This window comes from Leopardus geoffroyi, chromosome E1 (genome assembly GCF_018350155.1).
Source record: "Leopardus geoffroyi isolate Oge1 chromosome E1, O.geoffroyi_Oge1_pat1.0, whole genome shotgun sequence".
In the NCBI taxonomy this organism is placed as follows: domain Eukaryota; kingdom Metazoa; phylum Chordata; class Mammalia; order Carnivora; family Felidae; genus Leopardus; species Leopardus geoffroyi.
Window position 1 is genome coordinate 9,058,596 of NC_059330.1, and position 27,665 is coordinate 9,086,260.

At 42.1% G+C, this 27,665-nt stretch overlaps 1 protein-coding gene across 5 annotated transcripts; it reads left to right on the plus strand.

Moving 5' to 3' along the window:
- ZNF286A (zinc finger protein 286A) lies at window positions 1–27,112 on the plus strand. Of its 5 annotated transcripts, XR_006714709.1 has the most exons (8): window positions 1–117; window positions 513–733; window positions 1,669–1,757; window positions 5,132–5,246; window positions 6,778–6,870; window positions 15,495–16,749; window positions 26,362–26,537; window positions 27,013–27,112. XR_006714709.1 is itself a non-coding variant. In XM_045487447.1 (6 exons), exons 2-6 carry the CDS (start codon window positions 706–708, stop codon window positions 16,724–16,726), a joined length of 1,557 nt encoding a protein of 518 aa, XP_045343403.1. In that variant the 5' UTR covers window positions 2–117; window positions 513–705; the 3' UTR covers window positions 16,727–16,825. The 5 variants fall into 5 exon arrangements, 4 of the variants coding, with proteins under 4 accessions (XP_045343403.1, XP_045343404.1, XP_045343405.1 ...); XM_045487447.1 differs by lacking the exons at window positions 26,362–26,537; window positions 27,013–27,112 and having other exon boundaries at window positions 2–117; window positions 15,495–16,825; XM_045487448.1 differs by lacking the exons at window positions 1–117; window positions 26,362–26,537; window positions 27,013–27,112 and adding an exon at window positions 181–304 and having other exon boundaries at window positions 15,495–16,825.
- The last annotated feature ends 553 nt before the right edge of the window (window positions 27,113–27,665 follow it).

The following is a 27,665-nucleotide window of genomic DNA, read 5'->3' on the forward strand; positions in this document are numbered from 1 at the left end:
ATTCGTAGTTCCGGGGCTGGCTGAGGCCTGCCAGCCTTGCCCCCGCTCCTTCTTACGCATGCGCGACTCCGAGCTGGCCCAAGAAGTTCGTAGCCTTTGTCAGGCCCGGGATGGGAGGTGAGTTGGACGCTCGCTTGCCGCTCTTCTCCGCCCAGCCTAGATGGTGGCCCCTGGGGCATCCTTTCGTGCCGAGTCGGGGCTGGAGTGCGCGTTTGTGGAAGGGGCCTCGAGGGAGGACCATGAGCCCCATCCCTTCGCGCTCCGGCCCGAATCCCTCCCGCGGTGCCGCCTCCCCGGGACGCGGGTGCGAGCGCGGTGCGGGCGGGGGCACGACGGGCGGGGCGCGGGGCAGGCGCGGGGCTTCGGGGAGAGGCCGGAGCGCGGCGGGGTTTGTCCGCGCCTGCTACCTTGGCTGGACCCGTGCAGCCGCTCGGTGCCCCCAGGGACAGCTGCAAGCTGCAGGGACAGGCACCTGGCACCCAGCCTCAGGGATGCTCTCCCCGGGTTTCCAGGTTCCAGCCTCGCGGCACCGAGCCAGGCTCGAGAGTGAGGAAGAAACCCGACCCGACCAGATCGAAACCTTTCAGCGGAGCCCCCCGAGGGAAGGCAGGAGGGAGGACGACGAGGCCACGGAGGCTTCTCACTGTTCGGCCCGGAGAAGTCTGAACTGGCGGGGGAGATTGGAACCGGGAGCAGGTGGTGATCATGGAGACCGATGTGCACGAGAAGAGAGGTGAGAGTTGCAGAAGTATTGAACTTGTGTTGTGGAAGGGCCAAATTCCTTCCTCCTGAAGGGAAGTCAGTTGGCCTCACAGGAGGTGGCTCTTGGTTGAGAGTGTTGTCCGTCTCCTTTGTCTGGGGGACGGATGGCCTCTTTGAGTGAGCAGGGAGGGCTTGGTGTGGGATCCATCCCCCTTTCCTCTCCAGCTGGGAGCACAATGGACCCTTCAAAGCCACCCCCAAAGTCCGAGCGGAATGTTAGCTTCTAAGGCGTGAACATAGCCTCGATTACTTTTTCTCCCACCTTCTTCTTCCCAGATGATTATGCCATCCTAGCCTCAATCATCGGTCTGAGAACTTAGTTTTTTGCTTGCCAAAGTATTTCCCATACCTTTTATGCCTTTTTGTCTGGACAACAGCCCTATGATTTCAAAAAGCAAGTGATTTTTGTGTTATACAGGAGAAAACAGGCCTAGAAGTCCGTGACTGACTTACAGTGCTACTAGAACAGTCTTTGTTGAAGTTTGGCTTCCTACATCAGAATTACATGCCCGGGTGCTTGTTAGATTTCTAGATCGCACCGCAGACTCAACTAACGATAATTATTTGGAGATGGGATACAGCAGTCTCCGGTTTTCAGTAAGCTTGCAGGATGCTTTTTGAAAACCGGTTGAGTCTGTTTTTCTGATAGGGACGTTCGGCTCAGGGATCAAACGGACTTATTTTGCTTTTGAGATCAGAGAGTGCCATCTTGCAGAATGTGTTACAATTGTAGCAGTGCTTCTGGACATTGGCCGTGACGCTGGGATACTGGGTTGTTTGGGGCTCCCTTCTGTTACGGTGCTGGTAGGGAGCTTCATTCGTATGGTGGGAGGGGGGGGTGGAATTTGGCTGATCCGAGTCACAAGATGGATCCAGGCCCCATCATCACCGCTTTCTTGCCCTTAGCTCTGTCTTCCCAGGATGCTCCCCTTTCCCAAGAGCGGAGCACAGAAGAGGGGGAAGTGGCAGCTCTGCGACTCACAGCTAGATCCCAGGTGAGTGGGAGTCCCTCCCGATTATTGAAAACGCTGCCTAAAAAAAAAAAAAAGAAAAGAAAACGCCACCTGATTTCTCAGAGTACACACGTACCCCCTTGTTTTTAGGGTGGGCTTTCGTTGTCCGCTAGAGCTCAAGTAGAGAGCTGGGTCCCAGTTCTAAGAGACTGCTTGGGTATCTAATGCACTCCGTAGAAAATGTCTTTTACTTACCCCGGGTACCCTCTCCAGCTAGTATTTATTGTCATTCAACAGGCATAGGAAGAGCATTGTCCTTCTTGGACTGTTTATGCTCTTTCTGTGCTTGGTAACTTAGGGAACTTATTTTTAAACGTTTATTTATATCTGAGAGAGAGAGAGAGACAAAGTGTGAGCGGGGTAGGGACAGAGAGAGAGAGAGAGGGAGACAGAGAATCCGAAACAGGCTCCAGGCTCCGAGCTGACAGCACAGAGCCCCACCGTGAGATCATGACCTGAGTCAAGGTCAGTTGCTCAATGGACTGAGCCACCCAGGCACCCCTTGAAGGCTTAATTTATTTTTTATTTTTTTTTTTAATTTTTTAACGTTTATTTATTTTTGAGACAGAGAGAGACAGAGCAGGAACGGGGGAGGGTGAGAGAGAGAGGGAGACACAGAATCTGAAACAGGCTCCAGGCTCTGAGCCATCAGCACAGAGCCTGACGCGGGGCTTGAACTCACAGACCGCGAGATCATGACCTGAGCTGAAGTCAGACACTTAACTGACTGAGCCACCCAGGCGCCCCTGAAGGCTTAATTTAAAGAATTAGAATCCAGCCCTCCAAATTGATGAATGTTGAAGTATTTTAGAGGTGAAGTGTTACGTCTGCAGCTTACTTCCCGATCCGCCCCCCTTCCCGAGGGAAAATACTAAGAATTGTTGAATTCGAGTGGTGGTTGGACTGTGTGGGCAAACAGTGTATTAGTCTCTTAACTATTTGTATTTTGAAAAGTTGGGGAGAAGACAGAGCTCCCCATGATGTGTGTGGCATACCTCAATTAGCCTTTTCTTTTTGCTACTATAATCCGAAGCAAAAAAGTAGACACTGGCACATTCGTACTGTTTGAAAAGTGACTTCTCAGGATCCTTTTTTTTTTTTTCTTAAAGTTTTTTAGTTTTTTATTTATCTAAGCAATCTCTACACCAAACATGGGTCTCGAACACACTACCCCGAGATCAAGAGTCACACGCTCTTCGGGCTGAGCACCCCTTCTCACGATCCTTCTATATACTTGCTTGTCTCCCTTGGTTTCTCCACTGCCTTACATGAATCTCAAAGCGTGTATTAGTCAAGAAGTTCTAAGATGCAGCTCATGAAAACTCAAAACTGGCTTAAGCAAAAAGAGTTATTGACTAACATAAGTGAAACATCCAAGCGTGGTATGGAGTTCAAACAGTATTATTATTAGAACTTACTCTGTCCATTTCAGTGACCTTTTTTTCCCTCTCTCATTGGGTTTTGCTGTCAAGCAGACTTTTTTTTCCTAGTGCTGGCTCCTAACGTATTTAGGCTTACATCTTCCCGTGTTGAAGACCAGAGGAAAAAAAAGCATTTTCTCTCCTACTCGTTCCAGCCCAAGTCCTGGAATTAACTCCTTAAGGGGCACTAGGCACATTCTGGCACCTTTATTGGCCAGATCTGGTGGTAATTTTCCAATTGGTTAGACCTAGGGGATATACCTGCACACACCCTTATAAATACATGTCCCACCCATGAGTCAGGGATGGAATTAATACCACCTGAACTATACTAAAAGTAGCCAAGCATAGCAGCCAGAGGAAAATCGGGGTATAGGTACCAAGGGAAAGGTGAGCGCTTTCTATATTTCAACACTTTGATAATGGATTCAGGACTGTTACCGCTTCTGGGTGGATTAAACCTTTTATGGAATTTTTTTTTTTTTAAAGACTGTCTTTTGCAATGCATTAGATTTTGCTTGATGCCAACTTTGCAACTTTCTTACTAGAATTTTCCTGGGCTATTTTTTGTCTTTAACTTACTAGATTTCTTAAAACATTAAAGTTTTAATTCTTGCTCGCTGTAACCAGGTGAACAGCACAGACATTTATAAAGATAAAGGTAATATTACTTCCTCCCATTCAGTCCCCCACTTCTCCCTACTGAGGATAACAGTGTGATGTATATTTCACTTCCCTCTCATCCCAACTTTGGATTTTTTTTTTTTTTTTTTTTGAGAGCCCTTTCTGTAAAGAGGATGCAACATTTAAAAAAAACAAAAACAAAAAAACCCCACCTTTTTATGAGGTAAATTAACTAATTCATATTAATTACTTGTTATGTTTCACATTTTTACCACGTGATTTTTATAATTCTGTTTGCTATGCTTTGTTCTTTTGTATTGTTTCCTGCCTTTTGTGCAATAGTTGGCATTTTTCTGGGTTTTTTTTTTTTCTTTTAATCTGGAAATTAATTCCCGTTGAGTGTCATTTCAGCTATATATATATATGCAAATTATAGGACCAAGTTCATTTTTTACTCATAATATCTTGTCTGTTTAGTGGCTACCTAATGATTTTTTTATATTTCATTTTATTTTTCAAGGACGATTCTTGTTATTTTTTTTTAATTCTTGTTATTTAAATCTCAGATCATTTCCACTTTGGAAATGTTATTTTGAAATAATTTTAGACTTAAAGAAATGTTGTAAAAAGAGTTTTCATATACTCTCCATTCAGATTCTCTGAAAGTTAACATTTATCTCACTTGTAATAATTTATTACAGCTTTTATATATTTTGTGTTATATAAACTTAATCCTATGATATTTACAACGTTTATAAGTTATATCTGTGCCTTCAGTTTGTTGCTGGTAGTTTCCAATTTAATGCTTTTTGCCTTAAATTCCATGCCTACCTGGATTTGGTGCCTTTTGCCAATCTTTTCATTCCATAACTTCTTCCTTTGCAAGTTTTGCATTTCAATTCATCTTCTGATTGGCTAGGTTAATTCTTTTGAGTTTTTATTGAGGACTCACCAGGAGAATTATGCAGACATGCATCATTTTTCCTCTGCTCTTTTTTTGTTTACTTTGCCGAATTGCATTGTTGACTCACTGGTTCATGTTTCAGCTCTTCATTTCCCAGAAGAACTGTGGTCTCAATGGAAAAACCACAGTCTGTCTTCTTTCGGTTCTCATATTGAATCCAGGACATAGGTGATACCCAGTGACTTTGGAGTATTCTGAATTTGAATACATGACAAGGCTTGTCATTTATCACAACCATTCCCCTCATGTATGTATTTTACACATCTACTCTAGGGCCATCAGAAATTGGGGGGTGAAATTGAGTCTGTTGAGTGAAAGATGTGAACAAAAGTATGTTTGTGTCTTAGGCATCAGTGACATTCAAGGATGTGGCCATGGACTTTACCCCAGAGGAGTGGGGGAAGCTGGATCCTGCCCAAAGGGAGGTGATGCTGGAGAACTATAGGAACCTGGTGTCGCTTTGTAAGGATGGGTTCTCATTGTGACTCGAATCTGCTTTGGGGACGTCATTACTTTATTGAAAGTGAAATAGCTTAACAAAGCATTCACTTTTGCATTCAGAAATCATGAAGTATTGATCCCTTTGGGCCCAGAGAAAATCTATTTCTGCCCTTGGTTCTTGGTGAAATGTCTGTGCTTGTTTTATATCAAAATTCTTTGGATTCAAATGACAGAAACCTATTTCACACTAACTTAAAGGGCATAAGAATCTTGGTTCAGGAAATTATAAATATTGTCAGATATCTCCTTTATTTTGTTTTAATCACGTGGCTTGCTTTGCCCTATATTAGCTTTATTCTTAGGCTCTCCCCATGTGGCAAAGGTGGCCATCGGCAGCTCTAAGGTGGCATAAGTCTCTCAGAGAGAGAAATTACTCTCTGGCCAGTGTGGATCTTTTTTTTTTAATTTTTTTTTTTCAACGTTTATCTATTTTTGGGACAGAGAGAGACAGAGCATGAACGGGGGAGGGGCAGAGAGAGAGGGAGACACAGAATCAGAAACAGGCTCCAGGCTCTGAGCCATCAGCCCAGAGCCCGACGCGGGGCTCGAACTCACGGACCTCGAACTCACGGACCGCGAGATCGTGACCTGGCTGAAGTCGGACGCTCAACCGACTGCGCCACCCAGGCGCCCCTGGCCAGTGTGGATCTTACGCTCACTTCCGCGAAGCGTGTGTGGGTGTGGGAATGTGCGAATGGGTACTCCCACATGTATGTGTTCTTTCGGGGGTAGAAGGAACTATGTTATCTTCTCCCAGTGATATTTACACATGAACATTCAGAAGTTCTATTTGTATCAGTAATTTGCTGCCATCATTTTCTAATTTAATACTTTTTGCCTTGAATTAATTTTGTGCTTGTGTAATAAATTCCCTAAGAAAGTGGGTTCTGATAAGTGAAGAAGGAAGAAAGGGGAAAACTATTAAAAAGGAGACAAAAACTCTAGTCGCCACGGGGCACAACTTTTTGGTGCTGCCACTGAGGTCCCACTTTCTCTACCTCTTCCCTAAGCTAAGGACTCACCTGCGGTGTCTCTCTGGAACTTCCTCAATAGAAAAATAAAGAGAAATTGTCTTCTTCCTTTTTAAGTAAGCGCTACACCCAACGTGGGGCTTGAACTCATGACCCTCAGATCAAGAGTCATGGGCTCTCCCCACTGAGCCAGCCAGCCAGGTGCCCTGAGAAATTCTCTTCTTTTTGACCGGCAGATACATTTGCCTTTTCCAGTGCATGTAAACTTACCAGACCCAGACTCTTGCTGCAGATATTTTGAGTTCCATTCAAGGTCCATCCTCCCTTATTTCTGATCTTCTTTTAATATCCTATCTTTGTAGATTAAGGGGTTGGGACTGTGCTCTAGAATAGACCTTTGTGCCCATCACAAATAGTTAAGTCCTGTTTCTTTTTGTTGTTGTTCTTTCTTTCCCTTTCCCTTTCCCTCCCCCTCCTTCCTTCCTCTCGTTCTCTCTTTCTCTCTTTCTTTCTGTGAGCAGGGCTTCCAGTTTCCAAATCTGAGAACTACAGTTTGGAGAGCGGAAAAGAACCATTGATGCTTGAGAGAAAAGCCCCCAAAAGCAGCTATTCAGGTGAGTCAGATGCATGGGAGTCTTCAGAAACAGTAACACCACAGGACAGCGAAAAAGTGACACTTTTCCGTGCTTAAAAAAGAATACTGGCAATACCTACGCGCTTTTATTTTTTAATATCTTATTTTAAATTATACAGCTTTTTAAATAATATAAAAGTTGAGAAAATAAAATAACACGTGTTCACTGTCAAAACCAAACATATGCCAGTACTTTGCTTCTTTTGCCTTTGTTTCTTTATTTTGCAATGCAAAATAAAAATATCATAACTGTACAGTTCTTCGAATTTTCGCAAATGAACACGTTCATGTAACTACTGCCCAGATCAAGAAGCAACCTCACCAGCCCGGAAGCACCCTTGTCCCTTCATTCCTTCCAAGGGTGACCTTATCCCAACTTCTAACACCATAGAACTTGTTCTTGAACTTCATTTAGACAGAATCCTATTGTATATTCCAACGTCCGGCTTTCTTCACTGAACGTGACCGTGAGATACATCCATGTTCTCGCATGTACTTACAGTTCATTGTCTTTGTTGCGCCATCTTTCATTATGTCAATATACCAGTTTATCCGTTCTCTTGAGATGGGCGTGTGGGTAGTTTCCAGGTTGGGGCTAAATGAAGAAGACTGCCTTGTATATTCTTTTACATGTCTTCCGGTGAACCCATGCAGGCATGCCTTGGAGATACTGTGGGTTTGGTTCCAGACCACCAGAGTAAAGCAAGTGTTGCAGTAGAGGAAGTGAAATGAATTTTTGGGTTTCCCGTTGCATGTAAAAGCTATGTTTATATTACGCTACAGGGTACAATAGCATTATGTCTAAAAACCAAACAACACGCATACCTTAATTAACAAATGTTGTCTAAAACTCCCGTCATATGAGCCTTCAGCAAACCGTAATCACTGATCGCAGATCGCCATAACAAATACAGTACTAATGAAAAAGTTTGAAATACCGCAAGAATTACCAAAATGTGACCCAGAGGCACCAAGTGGGCAAATGCTGCTGGAAAAATGGCGTTGATGTACTTGTTTGATGCAGGGTTGCTACAAACCTTCCATCTGTAAAAAGCAGAACACAAGGCAGTATGTGCAAAGCACAATTAAGTGGAATGAAACAAGGTATGTCGGTATATGCATTTCTGTTGGACAAACACACAGGTGGAATTGTTGGATCCTGGGGCCGGTATTTTGGTAGATGGCACCATGTTAGGCTTCCAGAGTCGTTGTCTTAATTATAGTTACCCTCCCAGTAGCAGAGGATGTGAGTTGCCCCACATCCTCACCAGCACTTAATATTGTCTGTCGGCTTCATTTTAGCCATTCTTCCAGGGGTGTGATATCTTTTTAAGAAGTAAAAAATGGGACAGATTTAAAGTCCTTTTATTTGCTCTGTCCCTAGAAGTAACTAGTTGGGGTGAATCATTCTAGTGTGTGTGTGTGTGTGTGTGTGTAGTTACTCACACATATACATATACACACGTCAAAGAACAATTGTAGGGGTGCCTGGGTGGCTCAGTCAGTTAAGCGTCTCAGTCTTGACTTTGGTTTAGGTCACGATCCCAGGGTCATGGGATCCAGCCCCGTGTCAGGCTCTGTTGAGTGTTTCCTCTCTCCTACTCTGTCCCTCTCCCCCGCCCACACTCTCTCTCTCTCCCTAAGGTAAAAAAAAAAAAAAAAAAATAGTAATAATTATGTGTGCACAGTATTATGTTGTACTTTTTATTTTGTAATCAATTATTTTACAGCTTCACACTGTATTTTGATAGTACCTATGTTAATACATGTGAATTGTGTTCATTTTAACTGCCGTGGAGTAAGTCCGTTATGTAAGTGAACTGAACAGTTTAATTTCTCTGCTGTTACTAAGAGAGTTGCAATGATCATCCTTTTATTGAGTCTTTATATTCGTCTTGAGATTTGGTTTAGGTACGTAACCAGGATAAGATGGACTGAATCTTCAAGTATCACATGTTTGGCTTCGTTAGGAACTGCCAAGGTCCTACCTTCATCCGGGCCAACAGGTGATGCTATCAGATGTAGTAATTTGTGTCAGTCTGATGGGTGTGAAATGAAATTTCATGTTTTTTAATTTATGGTCCTCTGGTTACGAGTTTTAGTAATTCATATGTTTCATTAGCTACTCGGGTTTCCTCTTTTGTAAATTACCTACTTACATTCTTTGCTTATTTTTTTGTTGGAAATTGGGCCATTCACACCTTTTTCTTGATTTGTTGGAGTTCTTTACATATTTCAGATACTAATATATGACAGGTACCATTACGAATCAGTGAGAAAAAAAACATTGGTTCTTTTTCTCTGCGGCTTATTCTATTTTATGGTGTCTTACGCGTGCAGAATTTTAAAATTTTAATGTTAATAGATTTATCTTTTTTTTAGGTTTATTTACTTATTTTGAGGGAGGGGTGCAGAGAGTGAGGGAGAGAAAGGGAATCCCAAGCAGGCTCCACGCTGTCAGCACGGAGCCAGCCGTGGAGCTCAAACTCACAAACCACGAGATCGTAACTTAAGCCGAAATCAAGCCTCAGGCACTTAACCAACTGAGCCACCCAGGTGCCCTGTCTTTTATTTTTTTTTAATATACTTTATGCTTTTTCGGAATTGTCTTCTTATTCCAGCGCCAGGAAGATAATCTGTACTTTATTCTAAAATGTTTAAGTTTTACCTTGCGGGTAGATACTCGGGGTTTGCATACTGTGTGAAATAGGAACTACTTTTCTCTTTTTCCATGTTTAAAACTGATAATTCAGCATCTTTTTATTGACAAATCTATATTTTGTCACAGATTTGTAACCCTAACTCTGGTAAACTCTGGTCCCATATATACTTGGGTCTGTTTCTAGGCTCTCTGGTCTTACTTATCTGTCCATGCTGCAATAATATGTTTTAATTATCACAATAATTATTTTAATTATACTTGATAGTGCGTATATCTCCAAAAGGAAATCTTGTCTTAATATCCTTTTTTAAATCCTCTTATTCTTTGGAATACTGAGAGTTCTAAAATCTTCCCCTGTGATTATAGATTCATCTTTTCCCCATGTAGGCATGTCACTTTTTTTTTTTCTTTTTTTTTTTTTTTAATTTTTTTTTTTTCAACGTTTATTTATTTTTGGGACAGAGAGAGACAGGGCATGAACGGGGGAGGGGCAGAGAGAGAGGGAGACACAGAATCGGAAACAGGCTCCAGGCTCTGAGCCATCAGCCCAGAGCCCGACGCGGGGCTCGAACTCACGGACCGCGAGATCGTGACCTGGCTGAAGTCGGACGCTTAACCGACTGCGCCACCCAGGCGCCCCGGCATGTCACTTTTTGAGCCTTGCTTATTTGTAACCCTTCTCCCTTTTTTTTACAGGAGATCTTGCCATTTTCTAAATGAGCTACAAGAACTCTTCATACATGAGGCATTTAATCCTTGTCAGACGTTTTTTCTAGGTTTTGTTCTTCAGTTTTGGGTGCTTTTTAATGTACAAATTTAATGTATTACAATCTTCTAAATATTCCAGTTTTTTTTAAGTTTATTTATCTTTGAGATGGAATAAGCAGGGGAGGGGCAGAGTTGGGGGGGGGGGGGAGACACAGAATGCAAAGCAGGCTCCAGGCTCTGAGCTGTCAGCGCAGAGCCTGATGAGGGGCTCGAACCCATGAGCCTTGAGACCACGACCCGAGCTGAAGTCAGATGTTTAACTGACTGAGCCACCCAGGTGCTCCTAAATTTTCCAATTTTTGATTTGTGCTTGGAAGGATCTCTCTCTGTTGTGCTTGGGTGGCTCAGTCGGTTAAAATCAATCCAACTCTTGGGGAACCTGGGTGGCTCAGTTGGTTAAGCGTCCGACTTCGGTTCGGGTCATGATCTCGCGATTTGGGAGTTCGAGCCCTGAGTCAAGCTCTGTGCTGACAGCTCAGAGCCTAGACCCTTCTTCAGATTCTGTGTCTCCCTCTCTCTCTGCCCCTCCCCTGCTCTCTCTCTCTCTCTCAAAAGTAAATAAAACATTAAAAAAAAGATCAATCCAACTCTTGGGGCACCTAGGTGGCTCAGTTGGTTAAACATCCGTCTTCAGCTCAGGTCATGATCTCAGGGTTTGTGAGTTCAAGCCCCACGTTGGGCTCTGTGCTGACAGGTCAGAGCCTGGAGCCTGTTTGGAATTCTGTGTCTACCTCTCTCTCTGCCCCTCCCCTGCTCACTTGTGCTCGCTTGCTCTCTCTCAAAAGTAAATAAAACATTAAAAAAAAGTCTATCGAACTCTTGGGGCGCCTAGGTGGCTCAGTCAGTTAGGTGTTCGACTTTAGCTCAGGTCATGATCTTGTGGTTTACACGTATGAGCCCCATTTTGGGCTCCGTGCTGACAGCTCGGAGCCTGGAGCTTGCTTCAGATTCTGTGACTCCCTCTCTCTCTCTCTGTCCTTCCCATGCTTGTGCTCTCTCTCTCTCTCTCAAAAATAAATAAAAACATTTAAAAAGAATTTAAAGTCAATCCAACTCTTGATTTTGACTCAAGTCGTGATCTTGCAGTTTGTGAGTTCAATCCCCGCTTGTTAGGGTCTGTGCTGACAGTCTGGAGCTTGCTTGGGATTCTCTCTCTCTGTCTTTCTCTCTGCCCCTCCCTCCCTCTCTCTCTCTCTCTCTCTCTCTCTCTCTCTAAAAATAAATACATAAAACTTTAAAAAATCTGTATAAATAGGGTGGGCCAAATACAGTAAGTCTGAGGGTCAGATTTGTCCCACTGGTCGCCTGTTTGCAGCCTCTATTTTCTCCCACAACCAAATGATCATCACTATCTAGATGAATCCCAAATTTGTATTTCCAGCCTAGACCTCTCTTTGGGCCAACTGTTCTAAACATTTGTGTAACTATTTGATGTCTTTATTTGCTTTTGTTAAAGATGCCTCAATACAGCATGTTTGAAACTGGTTGCCTGATATATGCCCAAATTCTCCATCCACCCAGGAGAATCCTTTTCCAATCATTGTCTTAACGACACCCGCTGTCTTATCAAATTGCACAAGCCAGAAATCTGTGAACGGTTTCTACCCTTCCCTCTCTCCCCTTTTCCAATTTGTCAGTGCATTGATCTAATTTTATTGTAAATATTTCTTCATTCTTAGCCTCCCTCCGTCTCCCTTTTGTTTGCCTGGACTACCCAGATAATCTCAGTTCTACCTTTGCCCCCATAGATTTCCACCATTCTTTTTTTTTTTTTTTTTTTTTTTTTTTTTTTTTGTATTTAACGTTTATTTATTTTTGGGACAGAGAGACACAGAGCATGAACGGGGGAGGGGCAGAGAGAGAGAGGGACACAGAATCGGAAACAGGCTCCAGGCTCTGAGCCATCAGCCCAGAGCTTGACGTGGGGCTCGAACTCACGGACCGCGAGATCGTGACCCGGCTGAAGTCGGACGCTTAACCGACTGCGCCACCCAGGCGCCCCCCACCATTCTTTATATTACAGTGAGAGTGATGTTTTCAAAATACAGATCTGATGGTGTCATCTTTTTGCTTGAAACATTGAAGTGTCTTCCTGTTGCTCTTAGAAAACAATCAAAATCCTTGAGGTCGAGAAAGTCTTGTAAAGTCTGGCTTTTCGTCGTCATTCCAACCTTATCTCACACGTACTCTCCCTGTTTCTGTACTCTTAGCAGTTCTTAGGTACTCTGGCGTGAAAGGATCCAGTTTAAGATTATTGAGGACCCTCACGAGCTTTTGTTTATGTGGTTTATATTTATCAATACTTCCTGTATTAGAAATGAAACTGAAAGCAATTTAAACTATTAAGTTATTCATTTAAAAATAACAAAAACAGGGGACGCCTGGGTGGCTCAGTCAGTTAAGCGTTCCACTCTTGGTTTTGGCTTAGGTCATGATCTCACGGTTTCGTGAGTTCAAGCCCCGCATCAGGCCCTACGCAGCAGGCAGGGCAGAGCCTGCTTGGGATTCTCTCTCTCTCTCTCTTGCTCTCTCTCTGCCCCTCCCCCACTCACACTCTGTCTCTGTCTCTCTCAAAATAAATAAACTTTTAGGGAAAAAAAATAGGGGCACTTCGGTGGCTCAGTGGGTTAAGCGTCTGACTTCAGCTCAGGTCACGATCTCACGGTTTTTGGGTTTGAGCCCCACATTAGGCTCTGTGCTGATAGCTCGGAGCCTGGAGCCTGCTTAAGATTCTGTATCTCCTTCTCTGTCTGCATCCCCTCCCCCCCCACACTCTATCTCTATCAAAAGTAAATAAACATTAAAAAAATAATAATAGGAAAAAAATAATTACATGGGCACCTGGGGGGCTCAGTCAGTTGACTAGCTCTTGATTTTCCAGGGTCATGGGATTGAGCCCCATGTCGGGCTCCGTGCCGAGTGTGGAGCCTGTTTAAGACTCTCTCTCTCCCTCTGCCCGTCTCCCCCACTCATGTGCACTCTCTCTCTCTCTGTCTCTGTCTCTGTCTCTAAAATCAAAAAAAAAAGGGACGCCTGGGTGGCTCTGTTGGTTAAGCATCCAACTCAGCTCAGGTCATGATCTCACAGTTCGTGAGTTCGAGCCCCGCATCGGGCTCTGTGCTGACAGCTCGGAGCCTGGAGCCTGCTTCGGATTCTGTGTCTCCCTCTCTCTCTGTCCCTCCCCTCACTTGCGCTCTGTCTCTCTCAAAAATAAATACTAAAAAAATTTTTATGTAAAAAAGCAATTATAAACCCATTACATGTTAATGCAAATGATATAATTTTTATGAAAACAACTATTTGCTGCAAAAAAAAAAAAAGTACTGAAAACACACTGTTTTACATTTTTGTAAATCTGTATTCTTCTGCTTCTGAATGCAGTTTGTTGTGATATGTTGTTCTGGTTGATTTGTGTGAAAGAAATCCAGCCTCACTCCAATATATAGTTGGAAAAGAGAGGAGTATTTTATAGGTGTTTTCAGATAAGTGTGGCTGTTCTGATCCACACTGAAACTGGACAAGCGGTAGTTTCTTAAAGATGAGATACAATGTGGTATCTGAAATCAGACCCATGAATTTTTCGTATTCTTGTTAAAATCTACTGATCTTTTCGAAAATAGTGGTTCATCGAATTATGCAGATCTTCTGAGTATTGAGACATTACATCATACAATTATTTTTTAAATCATAACTTAAAAAAAAATTTTTTAATGTTTCTTTTTGAGAGAGAAAGCGTAAGCAGGGGAGGAGGGGCAGAGAAAGAGGGAGACAGAATCTGAAGCAGGCTTCAGGCTCTGAGCTGTCAGCACAGAACCTGATGCCGGGCTCAAACCCATGAGCTGTGAGATCACGACCTGAGCCAAAGTCGGACACTTAACCACCTGATCCACCCAGGCGCCCTTAACTTAATTTTCTTCTAAATGTTTAATCAGTTGTCATAGCACCATTTGTTGGAAAACAAATTACCTTTTACTGACTGACTGAAGTATCACCTTTGTATTGTTTTTAGCCGCACATCCTTGACTCTTTTGGAAGTTGCTCTCCTGTTTGATTGACCAATCTATTACTTTGACCCACACTCTTTAAATTATTTTAGCTTTATGAAGTAGTTTTATATTGGATATAAAAATTCTAATATATTTAAAGAGATCTAGCTTCCATCCCTGCCCTCTTCTATTCTGATACTTTCCCCATAAGCAACCATTTTTACTAGTATTTCATTAATCTGTCCTTGGTTTTTGAAGATATAACTAAATATGTATGTATATTTGTATCTCCCTACCCCCCCCCCTTTTTTCCTACACAAAAAGTAGCAAACTATACACCCTTACTTGCAGCCTGCTGGGTTTTTTAAAAAATTATTTACTCTATCCTGGAGAGAACTTCATACCTATATATGGAAAACCTTTCTGACTTTTTAAAAAGTTGCCTAGTACTCCATTTTATGTCTACATCATAGCGTATTTAATGAGTTCTCTACAATAGAATATTAAGATTTTCCAGTTGTATGTCTACATCATCATGTGTTTAATGAGTTCTCTGTTGTATAGGTAGGATATTAAGATTTACCAGTCTTTTGCTGTGTCAACTAGTTCTTTTGCTGTGTCAACTAGTGTTATAATGAGGAGTCTTGTGTAAGTATAATTTCATATATTTGCCATTATATCTTTGGGCGATCATAGATTTTTGATCAGAGGTGTATTATAAAAGCATTGTTAGGGAAGATTAGACTGGAAATGGGACACATATTTGGACACGAGTGGGACTGGATGTCTGGAAACCTAGACGTCATGACCGTCCTCTACACTAAAGTGATAACCGTGTATTTATTACAGAAGTCGATGTTCAGTAAGAATTTGTTTCTCCCCTCTGCTGATCTAGTGTGCTCAGTACCTGCTCATCCAGTGATGTATTGCTCCATCTGAATCTCTCCTTCTCCTGTATTTCTGGTCATCTTTATCCCCTTTTGACTGTCCTAGATAAGATCTCCTCATTCTCTCCACATCTGTGCATTTGTTTCCTTTCATTTGCTTCTCTTTGCAAATCATCTTATGAAAGTCAAATCCACCTACTCCTCGAAAGCATGCATTTGTTTCATCTTCATTAGCTATTACAGAACTGCTTTTTGTTGAGCACTGAAAACGAAGGAAATTTGCATTTCCAATTTCTTTCAGACCTGGAGGCTAAACCCGAGGGCAAAGATTCAACTTCAGCGCAAGATATTTCCAAAGAAGAATCATGCCAAGCCACAGTAATAGACAGACTGACAGGAAATGGTGTCTATGACTCCAGCTTGGAAACAACTCTTGAATGTGAAAATTGGTTAGAGAATCAGCAAGGAAATCAGGAGAGACCCTTGAGAGAAATGTTCACCCATGTGAATTCACTCCCCGAAGAAGGAGCTCATGAGCATGACGTATATTGGAAAAACTTTGGTCAGAAGTCTGTTCTTCTCACTCAAGACCGAGTTCCCAAAGAATCCTATGCCTTCCATACACTTGGAAAAAGGTTGAAACCGAAAACAAACTTAATGAAAAAGCAAAGAACCTATAAAGAGAAAAAACCTCATAAATGTAACGATTGCGGGGAGCTCTTCACTTACCATTCAGTGCTTATTCGACACCAGAGAGTCCATACTGGAGAGAAACCCTATAGCTGTAATGAATGTGGGAAATCTTTTAGCCACAGAGCTAATTTAACTAAACATCAGAGAACTCATACCAGAATTCTCTTTGAATGCAGTGAATGCAAGAAGGCCTTCACAGAAAGCTCATCCCTCGCGATACATCAGAGAATTCACATTGGGGAGAGACCGTATGAATGCAATGAATGCGGAAAAGGTTTTAATCGAAGTACACATCTGGTACAGCATCAGTTGATTCATACTGGAGTGAAGCCGTATGAATGTAATGAATGTGATAAAGCTTTCATTCATTCCTCAGCTCTTATTAAACATCAAAGAACTCATACTGGAGAGAAACCCTACAAATGTCAGGAATGTGGGAAAGCCTTTAGCCACTGCTCATCCCTTACTAAACATCAGAGAGTTCATACTGGAGAAAAGCCATATGAATGTAGCGAATGTGGAAAAACCTTTAGTCAGAGCACACATCTTGTTCAGCATCAGAGAATCCATACTGGAGAGAAACCCTATGAGTGTAACGAATGTGGGAAAACCTTCAGCCGGAGCTCAAATTTTGCTAAACATCAAAGAATTCATATTGGAAAGAAACCGTACAAATGTAATGAATGTGGGAAAGCCTTCATTCATTCATCAGCTCTTATTCAACACCAGAGAACTCATACTGGAGAGAAGCCTTACAGATGTGACGAATGTGGGAAAAGCTTTAAGTGCAGTTCATCCCTCATCAGACATCAAAGAATTCATACTGAAGAGCAACTCTGAAAAATTACTGAATGTGAAGAAATGTAAGTTGGTTTTATCACTGTGTTAAATACCTGAGCATTTAGGTGGAATACCCATAAAATGCTGCTGGAGGACCAATCGTGTATGCATCTGATTTTACTTGCATAATACATAGTTTTGAGCCATAAACAGAATGTTCCTTCTATCTACTGATTGAATCAGTATGAAAGCTTCTAGCTAGGGATCTCAAATTTTGATCCCCTTCCCCCCTACCCCCACCAAATACCCTTTTGTGGAAATTCAAGAAATCCTTGGGAGTGGATAGCAATGTGATTGTGGTGAGATCTGGGTCCTCCCTCTCTTTGTCACATCAAAGCCCTGTTTATAGCTTCTCATTCTGTACGGAAATTCTTGTTTGTTAACTTCGGCAGAGGACCCATATCTTTATCATCAGGAAGGCACAGAGTTGTTCCTCTTTGGATCCAAAGTAGATCTCCAGATAATACAGGCAGTGTCATTTCTCCAGAGAGAGTCATTTCTTTTATATTAGCTATAAAATTTAAAGGTTAAAAGTTGAAATATGCTTTGGATCCTCTCCTTGCCCCAAAGGCTACTGTCTCATTTGATGCACATAAATAGAATGTATTTACAGCAGGTTCCAAGTCACATTCATTTAAGATTATGCTGGTCATCAGTTTAGATAATTGTCACCCTCTACTGTGTAGATCTTCTTTTTCTACTTCATTGGAACTACCCTGAAGTTGAGAATGGGTCAACCTCTTAACTGTAGTTCTCAGTCAAATGCCTCTTTTCTCATCTTTGGCATTGAAGGAATCCTGGTTTGTTTGTTTGTTTGTTTTTATACTCACGTGAAGATTTCATTTCTTTACATTATTCTGCTTTCTGTAAACTATGTCGCATTGAGAAAAGGCCCCTGGGATGTTGCTTTCTGTAAACTATGTCGCATTGAGAAAAGGCCCCTGGGTCTGAAAAGTTGATGAGTTCGATGTGTTATTATATTTAGGGTCCCAGTCAAGAGGAATAATTGGAGCAACTGTGAGACACAAGGACACACCTTCCTATCAGATATGGAAATTAGTTCACCAGGCAGTGACTCATTGGAGGATAAGCAGCCTCCCTCCATGAAGAAGAGGTTGCCATTTCTCTGGCTCTTAAAAGTCTGTCCACACTTTTTGTTGTTATTACTGTTCTCCCTACATGTGTGTTGGTCTTTGCTACATCCCAGAGCCCTAAAGAAGGTAGAGGGGTGCCTGAGTGGCTCAGTCGGTTAAGCGTCCGGCTTCAGCTCAGGTCACGATCTCACGGTTCGTGAGTTCGAGCCCCGCGTCGGGCTCTGGGCTGACGGCTCAGAGCCTGGAGCCCGCTTCGGATTCTGTGTCTCCCTCTGTCTGCCCCTCTGCTGCTTGCACTCTGTCTCTCGCGTTGTCTCAAAAATAAACATACATTAAAAAAAAATTTTTTTTTAAAGAAGGTAGAAAAGACATGAAACCACAATGATAACATAAGTTACTTGGGTGACCAAAAACCAGCAGTGGGATTGGAAAAGCAAAAGTTGAAATAAATATTTAGCCAAACGCTATGCAAATGTCAGTTTTTATTGTTACTCTATTGTATGACAAGAAAATTATAGAAAAGGTAGAAGGAAAGTAGTGACAGATTTCTTTTCTCTTCTAACTTCTATCCTTTATGAACATTTCAGCAACCAGTCCGAGCTCTTGCCTTCTCCACCCTGTCCTTGTTACTGTAATTCCTTCTCTGTAAACCTTTGTTGTATTATTGAAAAAAAGTAGAGGAATAGAGTTTAAAGAAGTGATAGTGGAGAGCAAACAAGATGGTTAAGGACGAAGGAGTTAAATCCAGCAGCAATGAAAGTCAAAACAATAGGATATGGGGCCAAAAGGGCTGGAAAGGAGGTTTTGGAAAGAACAAAAGATACGTTGAAAGGGTGGAGGCTGGTGGGAAGGCTCAAGGTCTGAGAGGTCAGAATAGGGGGCTGGCACAGGAACAAGGGAAAGGCGCTTAATCCTTTCACCACCTCAGTGCTCCATATTCATGGTCTAAAGTAGGAACTGACAGACTGTGGCCTGGACCCATGGACCAAGTCCAGCCTTCTGCCTATTTCTCCAAACACAAGGCTTAGTTGGATCTTGACCACACTCATTTGTTTATGTTTGTTGGTGCTACAACGGCAGAGTCAAGGAGTTGCCGTAGAGATTGTATGTCCCCCACAAGCCTAAAATGCCTAATATTTCTCAGCGTGCCCAACACTTGAGTGAAAATAAGGTCATAATTTGGGGGCCCAAATTTGACTAACAAAATAAGACCCACGTGGGATTTTCAAAGTTGGGATTAAATTCTGCCACCTTCACTTAGCATTTATGTGACCTTACTGAGTCTCAGTGTCTTTATCTGTAAAATGGGAATAAGTCATCCTTCTCTCATAAGATTGTGAGGATTAGATAAGAATGCATGTAAAAGACCTGGCACACGATAAATTATGTGGGAAACCTCTATATGTATATGTATGTTTGTAAATATATATAGACACGTATGTATATATATGTGCGTATATACGCATATGTATATATATATGTGTGTATATATATATTTACTTTTTTTTTTCTTTTTAATGAAATGTCAGTCCATTTGGGCTGCTAACCAAATAACTCGCCGTAGACTGAGTGGCTTGTAAACAACATTCTCACAGTCCTGGAGACTGGGAAGTCCAAGATCAAGGCCTCAGCACATTCAGTGTCCGGCGAGGGCCTCCTTCCTGGTTCTGGGACAACCATCTTTTTGCTGTGTTTTCTGGTAAAAGGGCAAGAGGTCTCTCTGGGGCCTCTTTTCTAAGGGCACTAACCCTATTCAGAAGAATTCTGCCCTCATGACCTTCCAAAGACCCCACCTCCTAATACTATCACTCTGGGGATTAGGTTTCAAGATAAATTTGGGGAGATAAAAACTCAGTCTATATGGTAAGTGGCTAAGCATCAGTCAAGCAGAAATTACTTAAGAATGAATGTATCTGACACCTCTTGTTTACCGGTCAAGAACTGTGACCATCCTACTGTCTAGCTCATCGTAGAGAAGGGGCTTCTCTATTCTTCCTTCCATCTGGTGCTGCTCCCTACAGAGCCTCCTTGAGACCTTGGGGAACCTGCTTTTTTCCCTTCTGCATACCACTCTACTGGGAACTATCTGACAATTCCAAAGACTCAAGTTTGTAATCCATTTACAGTTTCAACAGCATTGAGAGACGTGCTCTAAGTTCGTTTTGCTGAGAACTCTGATCCTTTACATTTCAGTATTTGTTCTGTTTATGCTCGATGTTCGACCTGTGTTGTTTGTACTCCAGTGTGATTGTTGGAAGTTTTAATGTTCCATTTTTCAAGTGTTTTTGGTTACGTATAAAACCAAATTGACTGCTCTTACCAGTCCACTGTCAATAAAGATGTTGTTTATATATATATATTGTCAGAAACTTTTGTAAATTGCTTCGAAGTTTTCCTAATTTAAGCATATTTTAAGAGGCAAAGAAAGACCTACCGTAAAATCCTTCAGGAAACCGATCACGCTTCTAATTGTTCATCTGGGCTCCACCACTTGTCAGACGGGATGGGGGAATTCCCTCCACGGCCCATGGATCTGCAAGAAGGTTAAAGAGTAGGGAAAGGTCGTTTCTACCAACTGGTGTTGAGTCCTCAAGCCAAGTGCAGGCTCCACTCACTTAGCAGGGGGTAATGGAGAAAAAAGGGACCACTCATTTAGCAAGAGTACCTATAGAAAGTACAGTTACAACTAGACAAGATCAGATAGACCGATTTAGCATAAATCTTAAACTATGTCTGGCTTTTGGGAGGAGAGTGTAACCACCCAAAGAATAAAAACAATAGTACTGTATAAGAACACCAAACAGTACTCAAATTCATTGGCAATTAACCGGTTCAATTGTCTGTTGAAAGTTTCTAATAACTTTGTTTTCCTAGGTGAGTTTTTACTTTTTAATATTGCAACAGGACTCAACAGGAAGCTCTTTGTCCCTGCTTTGTCCTTTCCTTTACCTTTTTAGGCCCCAACAGGGCAGTCTTGGAATCCAGAACCACATGAGCTATCTCTCACCATAGGCTTTATTGGCAAGGGGAAAGCGTGTGCCCCTCTGGTAATACATATAAAATGACATCTGTGGATTACCTTCTAGTTCCAATTAACGCCCTCAAAAAATCAGATGTTTTCATTGAATTGTTCTTTACATTTTTCACAGTGGTAGCCTCTGTTAGTCCATAAAGCAGATAGTCTGCCCTTAGATTGAGTAGACTGTACATAAAATGTGCATACTTACTCTCCCCCACTCCTGCCAATTCACCCATAAACGTTACTACCATGTCAGAAAAGTTCACATGTCTGGAGAATTGAAGGGTTGAAACCAGAGACTCAGGCATTGCTTGGTCAAAGACTTCCATCTCTGCTGTTTTTTTTTTTGTTTGTTTGTTTTTGTTTTGTTTCGTTTTGTTTTTTCCTGTGTGGGCTATATTCTGTCTTCTCCGGTGATGACAAATACATCTACTGGAAATCCCAAGTTAGTATGGTTCGAAACATTTGCAATCCCAAGAGGAATACTTCTTTCTAAATAGCTCCGGCAAAATCCACAAGGCTACTTCTTGGCTTTGCTTGAGATCATGCTGATTGATCACCGAGCCATTTGCTGCTTTGAATTGCGATCTTGTCATTGAGCAGTCCAAGTCCCTGTAAAATCGCGGAGCAGGGGAGGGTGAGGCCCATCCCACTCAACTTGCACTGCAGTGGGAAAGGGCTGCTTCCCTAAGAGAAATCCAAGGATGGTAAAACAAACAGGTCCACTGCAATTGGTAGCAACCTTCAGTATGAACAAGTCTCCGTCTGTGTCCCCAAAAGAGCTGTTCTTCAAAGATCAGTGGCACACTGATAAAAAAAGGCCAAAACCTAAAAACATTTACAACATTGACTTCATAGGATTTCTGTGAGGGTTGAATATGTGAAAATGCTTTGTAAGCTATAAACGTGTTGCGGAGTTACATTGTTATGAAAATGGTCTATTCTTTGATGTCAGGCTCTGGTATATATACAGTAAGCATGGACTTCTCACCAGAGTGCCAATTCTGGTGTTTTGTTTTGTTTTGTTTTGTTTAATGTTTGTTTATTTTTGAGAGACAGAGGCAGAGCATGAGTGGAGGAGGAGCAGAGAGAGAGGGAGACACAGAATCTGAAGCAGGCTCCAGGCTCTGAGCTGTCAGCACCCAGCCCGATGTGGGGCTCGAACCCACAAACTTTGAGATTGTGACCTGAACCGAAGTCAGATGCCCAACCAACTGAGGCACCCAAGTGCCCTGCCAATTCTGTTTAAAAAAAAAAAAAAAAAAAAAAAAGTTTATTATTTTGAGATAGAATCCCAAGCAGGCTCCATGGTGTCAGTACAGAGACCTACTTGGGGCTTGATCCCATGAACTATGTGATCATGACCTTAGCTGAAATCAAGAGTCAGATGCTTAACCAACTGAGCTGCCCATGTGCCCCCAGAGTGCCAGTTCTTTTTTTTTTTTTTTTAATGTTTATTTATTTTTGAGAGAGAGCACAAGCAGGGGAGGGACAGACAGAGGAAGACAGAGAATCCAAAGCAGGCTCCAGGCTCCGAGCTGTCTGCATGGACCTGAGCCACCCAGGCACCCCCAGAGTGCCAATTTTTAATGCTAACTTGTCCTATCTGTCTTTCGTGGGTTGGCAAAGAGTCTTTGCTCATCAATAGTTATGTTCCCGAGGTGATATGTTACTTTTGCCATAGCAAAAATGTGGTTATTTTACGTGGAGTTGAACTCAATTCCCAATTTTATGACCCATGCAACTCATGTTATAGTGACTTAAACCTACTGAACTACCCAGGACTCTAATCAGTGAAAACCCATTTGAAGCAAGCATAAACAAAAGGACTACCTTTTGAGTTTAAGGGCTAGACATAACTTAAGATATGACTGCATCCAGGAGTTCAAAGATGTCATCAGATCGTGCTCCAGATTCGTTTTATTCTCAGGCAGACAGAATGGCAGAGATGGCCATTGGCAGCTTTTGGCTTGAGTTCCCCTGGCAGCTGTTGACGCCGAAGAAAATATTTTATTGTCTATGGGGCCATTCAAAGTTGCAAGGTAGATTATGATTGAATGGCTTGGATCACGAACCCATTGAACCAATCACTATGGCCAAAAGAATTGGGTATTCTGACATGGGGTGAGGTAGGGTGGAATTTAGCCTTATCCAAAATGGTAGCATGGGTTTCCCACAAGGTCTCTGTTACCAGAAGGGGAGAAGGGAATGTGTGCTGAGCAGAAAATAAAATCCACTATCTTAGGATCTAGGCCCACCCAATCCAGGGACATGGACTTAACTTACTAAGTACAGGATGAGGGCATTATGCCTACTATAGACCTGGAAGGAGGTAGAGCGAGAAAACAAGTAGTGTGAACATGGATCTGTCCTCTTCGGGATCTGTAGTTTCCCTCAAATTTATGGCATCTCAGAAGGGTGGAAGAACTTGGCTTTTTACCTCCAGGGATCTTATTTCAAAGGACCTCATGTACACGTGGACATAAATATTGAAACAAAAATCTTTCATGCCCCACAGAAAAGGACAGATTTAAGTGGATTTTAGCCTCTTAGTTTGTAAGTTCTTAATTACGTCTCCTTTTATATTTAGAGCCATGTATACGTAACAACTCAGCTTAAGTCCCATTCTATCGTATGTGACAGGCACAACTGAGGGAGAGGGAAATCTAAGGTTTACCTGGTGGGGGTGGAGACTGACTACATCTACTTCCAGATACTCTCAAGCAGTAGGAATGCTAAGAAGAGAGAGAGAGGATGTGGTATGTGATATTGTCCCCCTGCATTGAGATCAGAGAAAGCTCTCCCCGATTCCCCCCCTCCCCATCGTATAACTGGATTGTGAGGTTAGCAAACCACAGCAGTATCATTGTTTTCGCCTACTCACTAGAACACCCATTCTCGATGCTTGCTTGTGTGACCTATTCAGTGTGGGCTGGCAGGAAGGTTCTCCTCATTATAATCATTCAGAAAGCCAAGCCGATGAAGCAGCCATCATCTCAAACCCTGCTTTTGCCATGCTAGAAGGAGAGAAAGGATCTAAAGGGTCTTGCACTGACACATTTCATTTCCACTCACGTTTTATTTCCCTGGACAGGTCATGTACCCCAATCCAACCTCAAGTGAGGACCAGGAAAAACTATCTCCTTTGCAACACTTTCCTGGAAAGGAAGCCCACTCTCCTACTCTCCACTCGTTGTAGGATTAGTAGAAGGTGGCATGGCATCCTTGTGTGTTTTAAGCCTTCCTCATCACCCCTCATATGTAAACACCTTCTCTGAGCCTCTGACTATGTAGCATTTCTTACCTTTTGCTGCCATCTCTGACTCCCTGCTCACTTCCCCATGTTCATTGAGCCTTTGGTCTCCTATCTTTTACCATTGCTCCCAATATCTACACCCAGGATTGTTCAGCAAGGACTTTGGAGCAACTGTTCTAGGTGCCAGGTACTATATGCTAGGCCTAGTATGTGCTAGGTGTCAGGGATAAAATGAGGAGTCAGACACAGACTCTGCTTTTAGCTAAGAGACTTGGCCAAGTCAACAAGCGATCACAATGTGGTGTGATAAGAGTGTGTAAGAGACCCAGCCTTTCTTGGTCAGAGAAGTTGGCATCCAAAAAGCCAGGAAGATGTCACCATAGCTGAATCTCAAGGAAAGGGAATCACATGCTGAAGAAGTTACGTGGGAAGGCATGACATTGCAGGCAGAGGGAGCCATGTGGGAGGTAGAGAATGGCGTATTTCAGGAACTATGTGTGGTTTAGCACGTTGTGCCTAGAGCTTAGAGACGAAGAGTAGCACTGGTGGTAACTGAGGACGTAGTGATCATTAACAGGCAGATCTTGAAGGGTCTTGTAAGTTCATTTGGAGTTGATTCTGGAGTATGGATATGGAAGGGAGGGAAGAGGCTTTCACTTGCTATGTTTAGCAAGTGAGAGTTCATATGTGAGAGATTCCCATGACTGTGGTGTGGCGAATGCACTGGAGAGGGGTGAAATTGATGGCCAGGAGCAAGTTCAGAGGTTGTGCAGCGGTAATGTGGGAAAGAGACAGTGACTCTAGATTAACCTTTCTCCCTGTCCCACCCTTCTGAGTAGGGTTATTCATGTTCTTCCATTGCTCGTCTAGGTTTCAAAGCTATGATTAAGGGCTCTTAAAGGTACAGATACACACACACTCCTTTAGACATTATTTGTATTTTTATTATCCCACTCTTGGAACAAAACTGGTGTACGTTATCCAGTACAGAAACAGAAGCATTACGTTTTGCTCTTTTCTTCCGCCTGGGAGACAGGATATGTTAAATTTTTTGTTTTTAAGTTACAAGTATGACTGTTCTATAGTAGGCCTGTGACGAAGATTTATTGCACTCATTAATGAGGGAACTACCTGGCTAATAATGCTCGTTCAAAGATGCATACCAGAGACAGTGTATAAACGGTCAGTGAAGGAAAGCATGTTGGGATAAGCTTGCTAAATGAGATACAAAACTGGCCAGTGTCGTACAGGGCAATAAAACCACAAACTCTGAGGTCATCTTTTCTACCAAGTAGAAATCCTTTGCAACTTATCAAGGGTTTTGCTTTTGTTTTTAACAGGGCAGCAAATGGCTTCACAGAGTTAGGCCCTAATCAATAGTAAATAGTAAGTCAAACAAAGTTATACTACCCCAAGTAGTCAGATAGCCTTTTCTTTTTTTAATGTTTATTTATTTTTGAGAGAGAGAGAGAGCATGAGCAGGTGAGGGACAGAGAGAAAGGGGGACAGAGGATCTGAAGCGGGCTCTGCACTGACAGCAGTGAGCCCAATGTGCGGCTTGATCTCACCAACCTCAAGATCATGACCTGAGCCAAAGTCAGACATTCAACCAACTGAGCCATCCAGGCGCCCCCTGAAGAGCCAAATCACCTTTAAATGGGCTTTTCAGATAAAGTTGCATTTTGACGTTCACATGTAACCAGACTTTTGCCTTGTTTCCAAGTTTTGGATAAAATTTTCTTAACAGTCTGCCCTGTGTTCATAGATGTTCTCTACAGATTTTTTTTTTTTATTAAAAAAAAAAAAAAAAAAAACAGATTCATTGTGGTTTTGTTACTTGGCTTCATTTACATGGTACAGCTATAGGGCACTTTGTTATGATGCCACCAAGTCTCAGGCCATCTGGTTCTGAGGAACTACTAAGGCCAGAAAACACATTTCTCACTGGAGACTTTATAAGGAATTTGGGGTTCCATCCTCAATGGTTTCCATCATTCTAGAGATTTTTCTAATGTTTTTAAATGTTTGTTTATTTTTGAGAGAGAAAGAGAGACAGAGTGAGTAAGGGAGAGGCAGAGAGAGAGGGAGACAGAATCGGAAGCAGGGTCCAGGCTCTGAGCTGTCAGCACAGAGCCCAACGCAGGGCTCGAACCCGCAAACCGTGAGATCATGACCTGAGGCGAAGTCAGATGCTTAACCGACTGAGCCACCCAGGTGCCCCTGGAGATTTTTTTTAAGATTGCTTTTATTTGTTCTTCTGTTCCAGGGCTAGAAAACTAAACCCAATGGATTCATCTCCACCAAGTTCCACCTGTAATACCTGTAAATATGGATGAATTGCTCTCCTTTTGCGGTTCCCCAGGTCTGTTACAGCTCCTGTTCTACCGGAGAGTGACCTTCTTTTCGACTTGTAGGGCTGGGATCTTGAAAGCCATAGCATAGGTACCATAGACATTTCCTAGACAGCTTCTCTAGGTATTGATTCTATATATGAAATAAAACATTCTTCCTTAATGGTGGACTGCTCATGGCTGAGCAGTATAGATTCTTAAATATAACTCCAAAGCTGTATTTGCATAATTGATTTGTTCAGTTTTATCTTGGTAAAAAGGAGGACAAATGCTTTTTGTAGTTACTCTATACAAATAACTGCATTGTTATGGAAAGAAAATAGACTCCATAAAAGTATATGCTCCTTAATTCTGAGTGATAATGAGAACAAAATCCCATTTAAGCTTTAAATTTTCACACTTGAAGGGATATTTTATTTCCATTTGCAAAGGCACAGTCTACTAAATTGAGCGTTAGAAACAGATCAAGAAGAGAAAGGGCTTCCTCATATGTCTATCAGATAGAATATTTTTTAAATTACCAAAATGCTCTAAACAGATAATCACAAATATATTTCATCTAACAGGTCATTCATTCCTCCTCAACTAACTCTTTGTCCTCCACTGAATCGTCGGTTAACAGTCTGATCTCATGAAGTAATCTGCTTCCAGACAAAAAAAACAAAACAAAAACAAAAAACAAAAAAACAGAATCCCGGAAATCTGACAGTTCTCTAAGCAACGTCAGCTTTGGCTTGGAAGTGTGCATCCATGAGTCTGTTCTTTGAAGCAGCGATAGCTGATATCCGGTGAGGTTATTTCCACCGAATGTTTATATCTTTCTTCTTTTTTTAAAGACTCCGTTTCTGGCTTGTAGCTTATAGAAGAACCTTCAGACAAGGAAGAAAGGAAAACATAAACCACTTATTCGGAATCAGACTGGCTAGCCCTGCTTAATTTATTACAGTAACCAACAATATCTCAATAGAGGAGAATAAAATCCTTTCTTGGTGTATAATACATGAGTCTTTCAAGAAGGAGTTGATCAGTGTTTCCCCAGAGGTTAAGAACATATTAAGGGCCATGAGGACCATCTCCAGGGATTTCAACCATAAATAAAGTGTACAACCTCTGAAACATACTTATCTTAATAACATATTTGTATCAAGTTAGTCTCAAGAAGGCTTATATTCTCTTTTATTTGGTATCTCTTCCCATAAGCTGAGCAGCTGTCAACAAT

Bases quoted from the DNA above. Each gene is read 5' to 3' on its own strand.
- ZNF286A (XM_045487447.1), top strand. From the start codon at position 706: ATGGAGACCGATGTGCACGAGAAGAGAG. The intron at 1,758-5,131 runs GTGAGTGGGAGT...TTTGTGTCTTAG, and splicing joins GACTCACAGCTAGATCCCAG to GCATCAGTGACATTCAAGGA. The intron at 5,247-6,777 runs GTAAGGATGGGT...TTCTGTGAGCAG, and splicing joins TAGGAACCTGGTGTCGCTTT to GGCTTCCAGTTTCCAAATCT.